This window comes from Balaenoptera physalus (genome assembly GCF_965194825.1).
Source record: "Balaenoptera physalus genome assembly, chromosome: 7".
NCBI lineage: Eukaryota > Metazoa > Chordata > Mammalia > Artiodactyla > Balaenopteridae > Balaenoptera > Balaenoptera physalus.
Genome location: NC_138886.1, coordinates 11,042,932 through 11,055,038, shown reverse-complemented (window position 1 = coordinate 11,055,038; position 12,107 = coordinate 11,042,932). Strand labels below are relative to the sequence as shown.

Here is a 12,107-nt window from a genome sequence, read left to right as displayed (position 1 = left end):
CCTGCAGAGCCTGGCTGGGTGCTGTCCCCAGCAGGCGGGACAGGCAGGGCAAGGCAGTAGAAAGACCCTGGGCCCAGAGTCAGATACACCTGCTGGATGACCTTGGATGGGTCCCGGTGCCTCAGTTTCTCTGTAATGCACCCAGCACAGTGCCTGGGGCCTGGTAGCAGCTCAGTTTATCTGGCCTTTCCCACTCTCTAGCCGCCTCTGGGTTTTGAGGGGAACAGGGGCCTTGCCAGGGCTCAGTCTGGGGCCATACCAAGGTCTGGCCTGGGAGGCCACTGGCCAGCAGACCCTGAGTCCCTAGGGCCCCCAGCCTCAGGGGCCAAGCAACACTACCAGGGCCATGGTGCCGGCATTATTTACGATGGATGGTGAAGCCGGGAGCTGCTGCCACCCCAGAACCCACCAGAGACTCTGCGCCTTCCTGCTAAATGTCACACACACCAATAGGACGTGACATTTAGAAAGTCACCGCTCACAGCCGTGCACGTCCCCACTTAAATGCTCTAATGAGGATTAGCTAACATCATGGCATAAATAACACCCCAGCCCGGCCCACCGCAGCGGTCTGGGATGGCCCAGGAGGGATGGGGGTCCTGTGCTGGGGGGTCCGTGCCAGGAGCCTGGGGCAGATCACACACGAGGCCTCCTCCCAGAATGGAGCCTTGAAGAGCCTCTTGGGGTTGTAGTGCCAGGCCAGGGGCTTCCCGCTGTGACTGTCCCAATGTTGGAGGTGCCCACATCCAATCCCAGCTCTGCCGCCCCTGCTGGGTGACCCTTGGCAAGTTCTTGAACCTCTCTGACCTTGATCCTTCATCAGGTGGTTACTGGTGTCTTTAGAAGTGGGTTAAGAACTTGGGTTTCCTCAGTGGGAGGCCTGGGGTTGAGCTGTTGTGACTCTGCCCCTTACTGGCTCCCATGTGGCCCTCAGTTTCCTCATCTGTGAGATGGGTGCAGTCATCCCTGTGTGGGGCCCAGCACAGACACTGAATGTGGCATGTGCCTAGCAGAGGTTAGCTCGGGTCACGCCTTCTACCCCATGCCCCATCCCAGGCTGGGAGTGTGTCCTGGGTCCCCGTCTTCCCTGTGCCAGCTTGGCTGCCCTGACAAAGGGGCCAAGGCTTCCCCCATGGCTGCTTTGGAAAAAGAAGGTTGCTCTGAAGTGAACAAAAACCTGGTTTCAAGTTACCGGTGTGTGAGCCGTGCCCCCCAACCCACACAGTCCTGGCTCACAGGAGATCCCCCAGAGGGATGCTGATCTGAACAGTGGACGAGGGCATGTTCCCAGTTTACTTCTTCCAGGACCTTTGGTTACTTACAGCTCCCTCAGTGCAGCCTGGGTGGCTTTTGGTATTTTGGTTTGTTTTTTTCTGGAGCATTAAGTATGATTTTCCAGGCAACAAAGTAGGTTTTGCCTTTTGAAACTGAGGGGGTCCATTTGAGAATGTCAAGCCCACTTCCTTGAGGTTCTTGGCATGCTTGTTAATGGTTATGTATGCTGAGGTTTGCTGGCTCCAAGGAGGGGAGCTGTGATTTAACCACCAAGCATGTCTTGGGTGCCCCCATCCTGGGCCAGACCAGGGCCAGGGCAGAGAGTCCACACCAGTCACTCCTGCAGGGAACTCCCTGTCAGGCAGTGGGAGGAGATGGATGCGTGTCCAGGAGATTCCAGGGAAAGGGTGATCGAGAGTAGCCTTTAAAATGTGGTCCGGGGGGACTTCCCTGGTGGTCCAGTGGGTAAGACTCCGCGCTCCCAATGCAGGGGGCCCAGGTTCAATCCTTGGTCGGGAAACTAGATCCCACACGCATGCCGCAACGAAGATCCTGTGTGCCACAACTAAGACCCGGCACAGCCTAAATAAATAAATATTAAAAAAAAAAAAAAAATGTGGTCCAGGCATTCCTTCAGCAAAGCCGTCTAGGACATCCGCTTTGGGCAAGGTCTGCCCTGCCCTCAGGGAGCCCGATGCTGGTGCTGGCGGCGGACAGATGACCGCTGGGGATAGGACGGGGCCAGTACCCTACAGCTGCCCTCCCTCTCGGCCCATCACCCAGGCCTGTCCATGTGTCTGTCTCCCCCACCGCAGTATTTCAAGAAGCAGAAGCGGCTCATTCCCGAGAGGACAGTGTGGAAGTACTTTGTGCAGCTGTGCAGCGCCGTGGAACACATGCACTCCCGCCGGGTGATGCACCGAGGTACGTGCCGGCCCGCCGGGGCCTCGGGGCCCAGAGCCAGCCGGGAGGCTGGACCCCAGGACGCAGTTTTCCCCTCGGCTCCGGGCTCCTCAAGGGACAGCCATGTGGAAGTTGGACCACTTTGTATTCCCCATCCAGTGGGTGTCCAGCATCTCGCCTGTCCTTATGGGGTCAGAGAATGGGCGTGTGAGGCCCCAGACTCGAATGTACACCCGTGCCTCGTGGCTCTTGCCCGTGTCAGGGGCCCCCCATGGTGGGACAACCAAATACCGTGTAGTTACATGGACCCCAAGGACAGGGACCATGCTCGGCACATAATCTCCAGCCCCCAACACCAGCCCGGAGCCAGCACAGAGGGGGCCGCAGCAAGGGTTGGGTGGAGAGACTGGGAGGGAGGTGACTCAGTCATGGCCAGTTCCAGTATTGCCACCAGCTCTGCCTGGGAGGGCAAGGAAAGCATCCTGGAAAAGGGAACTTTAATATGGGCTTTGAAGTCTTAGTAGGAGTTGGCTGGGCAGAGGAGGTAAGTGTTTCTGAAAGTTGACATCATCCTGAACTGTGAGGAAGGAGCCTGCTGGAAGGAGTCACGTAGATGACTTCACTGATTCCTCCATACATTCATTCCACCTGCATTTATCAGTGTCTGCTGTATGCGAGGCACTGCCCTAGTCACTGGGGAACAGCACAGGTTACCTCCCTGAGCGCCTCCTTCATCTGTTACACAAATTTTCTGAGTGCCTGCTCTAGCTGTAAAAGAGGAAACAAGAACGCAAAAATCCCTCCCCTCCTAGACCTCACAGCAGCCCTGTGACGTAGTGAAGTTAGACCCATTTCACAGATGAGGAAATTGAGGCTACGTTTCTCAAGGTCCACAGCTGGGCAGAGGCAGGGCTGGGGCCTCGCCCTGAGGGAGTGGGACTGGCGGCTGAGCCCCCATCACCTGAAGGGCCCTCCCCTCCACCCACCCCCAGGCCTCCTCCACTGTCCTGCCCCTCCCCAGCCATCCCCACCTCTGATCCCACACCAACCCCTGTCCTTCCCCTGCAGACATCAAGCCTGCCAACGTGTTCATCACAGCCACGGGCATCGTGAAGCTCGGTGACCTTGGCCTGGGCCGCTTCTTCAGCTCTGAGACCACCGCAGCCCACTCCCTAGGTAAGGGGCCCATCCACACCCAACCACCCGCAGGGTCCTGGATGACATGGGGAGGTGCGGACCCTGTCCCCATGGTGCCTTTGGTTAGTTAGTGCAGCAAAATGCCTTATTGAACCCCAGACATTCTTCTTCAGAACAGTGACCAGAGGGGAGTAAACAAGGCCCCGAGGAGCCCAGGGTGGGGCTCCCCTGCATCCTCACGCACTCACGCTTTAGGGGGTGGGGAGATGTGGCTCTGTGGTCGCACCGGCAGCCATTCCGTCTTTCTCGTTGCTGCGTGGTATCCCATCGTGTGTGAGTGTGTGTGTGTGGTTGTTTTGAAACCCTCGTCCCCATCTGACCCCAGAGGACCCCTGGCCCGGCCTCCTTAGCAGCTGGTGCGTCGTGGTTCTTCCGTTAGGTCAGAATGAAAGGATGTTCAAGGACCCGCCAACCCATGAGTTCTCAACACTTAATTCACCCACGCGGGCTGTTCCTCCTGCTGGCGGACGTTTGGGCTGTTCCAGTTTTTGGCTTTTAAATAGGCAGTTTCAAAGCTGTGGGGGCCAGGTGCTCACCCGGTAGAGGTGACTTTCTAGCTGAGCTGTGGGGAGTGAACAGGAGCTGGCGGGGCATGGGGGAAGGGATGAGGTATCAGGGCTGAGGGACCTTGGGTGGCAAGGAAGGCGGGCGGGGCCTTGAATGCTAAGCTCAGTGGGCAGGCACCATCCCAGGAGTGCGGGAGCGCTGAGGGCCGGATGCCGGAGGAGACTTGGAGATCACATGTGTGTTTTGGGTCACGTTAAGCACTGCCCAGCTTTGGAATCCGGATACGTGAGTGAATACAAAACTTGGACGCATGGAGAATTTTACATTTAATTAGAATGACATTTAATTAGAAACCAGCAAAGTCCCCAGTGGAACACAGAAGTAGGGTCCCCTGTGTGCTATGACCAGGGCCATGGGGGAACGTTTCATGATGGGGAGGGGTGTAGGGGCATCTCCCCTTTCCCTGAGCGATTCCTGGCTCTTTGGGGTGGCGTTTGAGAGGATGGTGCCTGAGGCTTCCCTCTCCGTGCGCTGCCGCGTCCACAGGCCTGGCCCCTTGAAAACCACTCTGTTCTCCACTCATCTGCCCTGCAGTCCACGGCCCAGCCAGTGCGTCTCGTGTCTCCCCGTCCCCAAGAGCCTGCGGCATGCCGGGAGACACACAGCGTCTTCTGGTGACGGCGGAGGTGCTTTCTGGAAGACACACTTTCCTGGTGGAAACTGTCACTGTTCATACAGGTCCTGATGGCTGGAGGCTCTCAGGGTGTAGCACACAATCTGGAGAAACATGCTAACTCAGATCAGCAGCTCCCAGCTGGGAACGTGTGTGTGTGTGTGTGTGTGTGTGTGTGGTTGTTTTGAAACCCTTGTCCCCATCTGACCCCGGAGGACCCCTGGCCCGTCCTCCTTAGCAGCTGGTGTGTCATGGCTCTTCCGTTAGGTCAGAATGAAAGGATGTTCAAGGACCCGCCAACCCATGAGTTCGTGACACTTCATTCATGCCTCAAACAGATGTGAGGGTCTGTGGAATCCTTCTTTTGTGCTGATGAGGAATCTAAAACCCAAGGAACTTGAGTGATTCTTCTGAGTCATGTGGTAGCAGAGCCAGGACCCAAATGCAGGCCTCCCGGTGCAGGGCCCATGCTTCTTCCAGGAGACCAGGGTCAAGGGTCCTGGAAGGACCTCCCTCGGGAACTCAGCCACCAACTCCCCGTTCCTGGGAGGAAACTGTGTCTTTCCTGCTCCCCTCAGACCCTTCTCTTTGGGAAAATCAGTGTGTCTTGTCAGTTTGGGACCATTTACCCCTCTGGTTTAAGAGCTTCAAAAAGGCCGGAAATTCAAGGGAAACCGTCAAAAGAGCAGAGTTAAAGCCACTGCCTCCTGTCCCCTGTCAGTCAGGCCCCAGCCCTCCTCCGTCCCGCTGGGGAAAAGACTGCGGCACTCGTCAGAGCTGGTTAAGATCACATCATTAGGAACGGGCAGAAATTCGGGCTCGTCCGACAGCGTGAGTTTATTGACTTGGACTGGTGCACTTATTATATTAATGAGAAGGAATTGGAACTTGGGAAAAGGCCGCCCGGGTAAGCCTGGCTCTTCCCGAGGCCTCTGAGTGGCTGTCGGGCCGCCTGGTGGGTGGAAGGAGCCCTCCTGGGGCCGTTTGCCCACCGAGCTGAGAGGCCCGCACGGGCTCGGCAAGGCCCTGCTGCCAGAACCGAGAACCGAGGGTCAGGCCCCATGACAGCAACAGTGCAGAGCCAAAGCCCAGGGCCTGAGGTCTCCAAGACACAGGAGAAAGACCCCCTTTCCATAGCGAGGTTCGGCACACAGCTAAGTCTTGCACACATGTTTGGTGGCGCAGGAGATTGAACTAATTGCAGTTGCGTCGTGATGCGGGAAGGATTTGGGGGGCAGAGGCTCCTCCATACCCTGTGCGTGGGTAGGAGTTATGTGTCCGTTGCATCTCTGCGCACCTACTGTGTGGGGATGCCCTGGTGGCAGACACGTTGCCCCGGCAGCCACCTTGTCTCCGGAGGCTGCTGACCCACATCAGGGCTCATGCACATCCCATCTCCTCCTGCCTCCTCCTCCCCCAGCCCCCTCCCTGCCTCTGTATTTGCTAACACGAGGCTGGCATGAAAGGGCATTAGTCATGCCATGGCCGGGCTGACAGGTGCGGTACCCAGCGGTGGCAGAGCGGCTGCTTCGGTGTCAGGAATAGGAGCCGTAATTAGAGCGCGGAACAGAATGAGCGTCAGACGAATTACCAGGCAGCAGATCATATTTGTCAGGAAGGATTGCATACATAAAAATTAAGTGACAGTACACGCCGGCATAATGAAAGAAAAATGAAAGATTTGCCTACACACAGCTCACAAGCTACAAGCAAGTGTCTCGCTCCAAGCAACGGCAGCAGCTGCAAGACAAATTGTGGGGCTGGGAGAGCAAGGCCCTTCCCGCGCCGCAGAGGAGACAGGGCAGCTCGGGCTGGGATCTGGGGTGGGAGGTAAGGCAGGCTCACACCCAGGCCCGTGCAGGGCTCCACACTGCCTCTCGGGGGGATGGGGGAACAGGTCCGGTTGGGGGCAACCCTGTCACGTACCTGCAGTCAGGGCATGCTGGCTTTCCCAGGCCGCTGAGCCCTGGCCTGGCCATGGGGCATAAATCCCTCCTTCTCCCTTCCCCGAGCCGAACGCCCTGGCCCTGGGCTGGGCCTGAGATGTGAGGTTATGGGGACATGAGAGGATACAGCCTTCCCTGCTCTCGGGGGGCCCCCAGACTGGTGGGGAGACCGACAGTCCCAGGGTGGTGCTGGGTGAGGGCAGGTGGAACCGTCTCCTGCGGGCCCACTGTGTGCAGGCACAGTGCTGGGCTCCGTGACTCAGCTGTGCATGAGGAGCCCGGAGGCCACTGGGGGCCTGGAGCTGCCTCACCCCATCCCAGGGCTGCCCTTTACTTCCGTTTTCTATAGTCACTGAACTCGCCAAGGAGGTGGGTTAACAAAGAAGACAAGGCTTAAAGGATGTTTGAAAAACATGTTGATTCTTAAAGCGTTATCCCCATAAGGCTTATATCTTCATTTGACAGATGATGGAACTGAGGCTCAGAGAGGCGCTGCCACATCCCTGTGGTCCCTGGGCAGGCAGGGACTGGAGCCCTTGGGGGGTCAGCAGCTCTCCACAGCACCTGCCGGGAAGTGGGCTTGGGGCCCAGTGAGCTCTCTGGGTGGGGAACACTGACAGCGCCCTGGGGGGAAGCCCACCCAACCTCATAGCTGTGGGCCGTGTGGGACCTGGGGCGTGTCCTGGGCCACAGGGAAGGAGGATTGAGCCTCTCCTGTCACGACAGCGCCCCCGTGAGTGTGCCCACGGCCAGGCGCCCCGGGGGCCCCATCAGTGTGGGCTCAGAGCATCATGCAGATGTGTCCCTGGCGACCTCCTGCTTCGTCCTGGCAGCCCAGGACACCTGGGAACAACTGGCCCAGAAAACCTGCTTCAGTAGGTGGAGCCCAGGTTATAAGCGCTGACACCTGGCGGGGGGAAATCACCTGTGGCTGGTGAGTGGCTCCTGGCTTGTCTGCCGCATCCCTGGCATTTTCAGGGACACAAACCATTAGAACAAGATGAGCTGGTGGCAGGGAGGGAAGGGAAGGGCTCAAGGGGACGGCCAATGAGGAATCGACCCGGGCCTAGGATGCAAACCACAGCTTGTTCATTCACTCACTCAAAGGTTTGGGCCGCTCACCCGGAAGGCCCCTGCCCTCTGGAGCTTACAGCCTGGGGGGGAATCCATTTAGCATCTTCACCAGGAACGAAGCACTGTTCTAATAATCATGTCCCGGGTGGTACCTTGTTTAGTGCTCCAGCCGCCCTGGGGGTGGGAATCATCACAGCCGGTTAACAGGGGAGGAATCCCAGGTGCAGTGAGGCGAGCACCTTTGTGATGCCAGGTGGGTGGTGCTTCAGCCAGAGCCACGTGGCGGGCGAGGCATGGCCACGCCAGGGTTTCCTCCGAGGCTCCCTGAACCACCTTGGATGAGCCCCTGATACCTGGAAAACACAGGGTCCTGCGTAGAATCACAGAATCGTGCTACCTGACTCTCACATCTGTTAGAGATGTTCCATGTGGGAACTAAAAATAGGCAGATATAACAATCTGGAATCAAGTCAACGCTGATAAAAGTGCAATGTTTTTTTCAACACTGGTGCTTCTCCAGAGGGCCAAGTGTAGCCTGGCATGGGGTCAGCTGGTAATTAATTTAAGGAGAACTTGATAACAAGTGGCGGCACAGGTGAGCCTGTAGGGGTGTGCGTGTGCGTGTGCGTGTGCATGTGTGTTGCTGCCCAGAGATCCAGCGTTGGGGGGAGCGGGGAGAGTTCGGAGAGGCGTCGAATGCCAGGCTGAGGACCCGGCTTTTCTCTCTTGAGGGATGAGGAGCCAGTCGGCCTTAGGGGCAGGGACGTCGCCCCTGCCTTGGGGTGTAGGACGGGTGGGAATGGGCAGGACAGCGGGGGGCTAAGCCGCCAGTCGTCCAGGTGAGGCGGAGCTGCTAGGGCAGCGGCCAGAGGGCCAGATGGGAGGGGAGCCCCCTCAGGATGTGAGGCCTGATTGATGTTGGGGGCAGCGGGGAGGGAGTTTCACAGGCCGGGGTCTCGTGCAGCACAGAGGAGGAATCTGGTCCTCACCTGCTCCTTTGTTCTGCCCTCTTGGCCACCCCCAGCCCTCCTTTCCTCAGTCCACTCCCCTCACCCCCCCTCCACCCCGCGGGGTCTGTGGTAGCAGCAGAGCCTTCCCAGAGCCCTTCTGCCTGCATGTCTGTGTGCCAGGAGGTTGAACTATCCCCATTTTCCAGAGAGGGAGACCGAGGCTCCACAGTGTGGCAGAGAGGACCCCGAGGACCATGAGTTCACCCCGTGTTCCGCCGATGGGGAGACGAGGCTGAGACAGCGGTCCAGTTCTCTGCTCACCAGTGGTTGCAGTGGGTTCAGACCTGGCTGGGGCGCAGCTCCTTTGCCGTCAGGATGGCGCCCAGGCCTCCCGGCCCGCCCGGGTGATGCATGTCAGCACGCACACCCGGTTTCCCAGCCATTTTCAAAACCACCATTCCGGGAAGAAGTGCAGCCCACAGATGCAGCCTCCCCTTCATGTGAAATCTTTGCCTTTTTCATATCTAATGAACATGTTTCAAACACCGTGAGCATTTCAAAACACGGCAGAGTTTGTTTTGACAGGAGTGGCGCATCTTGGGAAGCGGGGCCCTTTAATCAGCCTCTGCTTTGAGGTCCCGCGTTCTCCTCTGATATCTGCCCGGTTTGAAATCTGGGAGTTCTAGGTGAAGACGCGGGGAAGGTCAGGGTTTGTGAGGCTCCTCTTTCATATGCAGAGCTCCATCCCCGGAGGGGAGGCTGGGGGTGGGGCTGGGCGCCTGCAGGTCTGACGGGGGGATGCTGGAAGGGGATTTGAGACCCTGGCTGTGTTCGCTCTGCGTCTGAGTGTCTCCGTGAGACTGTGCTGCTGCTTTGCCGGCCGGAAGGGCCCACAGGGGCACCCCCTCTCCACCCCCGGGCAGGGCAGGGAGCCGGGCCTGCAGGGCCACTGTCTGTGGAGGCTCCTCCCCGTGCCAGCTTCTCCCCCTCTTCCCCAGAATCACCGCTCCCCCGGGGTTCAGGGTCACATCCTCCAGGGCCCGCTGCAAGCTTGGAACTTCTTTGAAGTCTCCCATTTTTATCTTTAAAACTCAGGCAGGTTGTGCATTATCCTTTATAATGTTTGAGCACTTCCTGTTGGTATAAAAATCGGGTTTTACAGGCTTATTCCCGGGGAAAGCTGGCAAAACAGGAAGAGGTGCTGTGTTCGCCCCTGCAGCTTTGTACACCTCTAGCACAAGTTGAGAACCCCTCTGAGAGGCGGAGCACAGACCAAGGGGCAGCAGCCGCTGCCCTGGGTCAGGGGACAAGAGAAGCTGCCCAGAGGCAGGAGCATGAGGACCCAGGGGCCGGCCAAACGTCCCTCAGTTAATGCTTCATGAATTCATTTGTTCCACGGACGTTTCTGCGCATCTGAAAGGAGGGCAGGTCGGGGAGGCTTTGCACAGCCCCTCTCAGGTTGTAACACGTATCAGACACTCTGGGAGCTTGTGGGAGATGCAGGTGTCCAAGTTCCAGCCCTGGAGGTTCTGGTTCCACAGGCCTGGGATTGGGCTGGGGGTTCAGATTTTTAACAACTTCTTCCAGGTGATTTGGCTACGCCCACTCATCAGTCCAGTCTTTCCTTGCTCAACTGGCTCCTTCTGGACACTTGCTGGGACAGGCGACTCACCACCTCCTGATGGACCCACTCCTGGGAGGGCCCAGCACAGCGTCAAGGCTCAGTTAACATTGAATACAGATGGGCGGGTGGATGGATGGATGGACAGACTGATGGATGGATGGATGGATGGATGGATGGATGGATGGATGGATGGATGGATGGACGGACAGACGGATGGATGGATGGATGGACGGACAGACGGACGGACGGACGGACGGATGGATGGATGGATGGATGGATGGATGGACAGACGGATGGATGGATGGATGGATGGATGGATGGACAGATGGATGGATGGATGGATGGATGGCGTATGCAGCACTGGCATCTTAGAAGAAAGTACAAATCACATTTGGGCGTTTGCCTTTTCCCCCTTAACACCAGAGGAAACTGGGGTACAAGCAGAAGGAGCAATGAAGAGGTAGAAGGCTGGGGTGGAGAGTGGAGGGAAGGGGTGGTGAAGCCCCTGACCTTTCTCTCCCTGGTGCCCCCAGGCTTTTACCCCAAGCAGGGCTGAGGCAGGGATCTGGAGCCCCAGCAGAGGGACAGGGGGACAAACCAAATGTCCAGACCTCAGCAAGCAGCTAGCTCTCTGTGGCCAGGGGAGGGGGCAGTTTAACTTGACCTTGAACTCACCAGGAGGCAGAGGCACAGAGGTGAACTGGAGGGCAGGCCGGTGTTGGAGCCGGGGGGACAGCTGCTCAGAGACTTCATTTTCGGATGGGCCTGGCCAAGGCAGCCCCAGACCAAAGCCTGGCCACTCATCTAGAATGAGCAGAGGATAAGACTGAGGGTGGTGAGAGGTGTCAGGGCCAGCCCACACGCCCAGCCTGGCCAGGTCGGGGGCAGGGGTTGGCCAAGGGTCTGAAGGATGTGGTACAGCCAGACAGTGGGCACTGCTGTCCCTCACTGAGGACAGGGCCTCTGACCTCTGCCCCTCCCCTGCTGTCCCTGCACCCCATCAGCCCCCTGTGGTTGTTCTCTGCAGGAGACTGTTCTCACCTCGCAGGCACGTCCACCCACAGCACCCTGAGTGCTAGAATCACTTATAGTTTGGTCTGAGGTTCCCGCTGTTAAGTGAGAACTGTTTGGATTTCATCCTGTGGTTTGGCTATGACAAAGTCATCCATTTCACACTTGCCCGTTCATTTTCATTTTGCTCCCTTGTGGCTGAAATATACAAGGGGTTGCTACTGGAAGTCGCAGTTTGCTTATAGAATCCCACATGGGTTCATGTGTTGACTGACAGCTCTTTCTGCTGAATAGCAATTAGCCCCCTGATTTCAGCCATAACGTATGCATATAGGATGACACAGTTCGCAAAACATGTATTTAAGTGATGTCTGCTCTCCTGGGATTATTGCCATCAAAGGATGCTTGGTACCCTGATAAAGCACTAATCAGGAAGTCCCTCTTGGGCAGACATCAGTTAAGTAAATAGTGTGTTAGGCTACAAGAAAAAAGTGTTAACCGTGATACATACTATCTGATAACATGCAGATGGCTTCATTGATTCAGTGAGTAGATGCTTAGAAGGTGCCTGCTATGGCCCAGTCCTGGGCAGGGCACTGGGACATTTTGGTAACAAGGTCCTGCCCCCAGCGTGCTCATGCCAGGAGCGTGGGTTTCCAACACTGTTCACAGCCTCTACAAGTCAGGCATGACAGAATTTCTCACCCACCTCCAATGAGATGAGAAAAGCAAGAAGATGATAAAGTTTTCGAACAGCTAAACTTTTTCAATGTGAAGTACTGTCCTTGATCTTGAGATTGAGTCTCTATTTGGGTTGGCCAAAAAGTTCGTTTGGGTTTTCTGTAAGATCTTATGGAAAAACCCAAATAAATTTTTTGGCCAGCCCAAATACTTGTTCTAGTGTTAAACTGAATAGTAGTGACACGAAATGGTAGTTGGGATTTTGT

The 12,107-nt window shown here is 57.0% G+C and overlaps 1 protein-coding gene across 3 annotated transcripts in view; it reads left to right on the top strand.

The window, feature by feature from the left end:
* NEK6 (NIMA related kinase 6) overlaps window positions 1-12,107 on the top strand; it is an 84,064-nt gene that overhangs the window by 58,495 nt on the left and 13,462 nt on the right. For all 3 annotated transcript variants that reach the window (XM_082467824.1, XM_082467822.1, XM_082467823.1), the window contains exons 6-7: window positions 2,091-2,199; window positions 3,247-3,354. In XM_082467824.1, coding sequence (XP_082323950.1) covers window positions 2,091-2,199; window positions 3,247-3,354 — 217 coding nt within the window. The remainder of the gene's footprint in view (window positions 1-2,090; window positions 2,200-3,246; window positions 3,355-12,107) is intronic.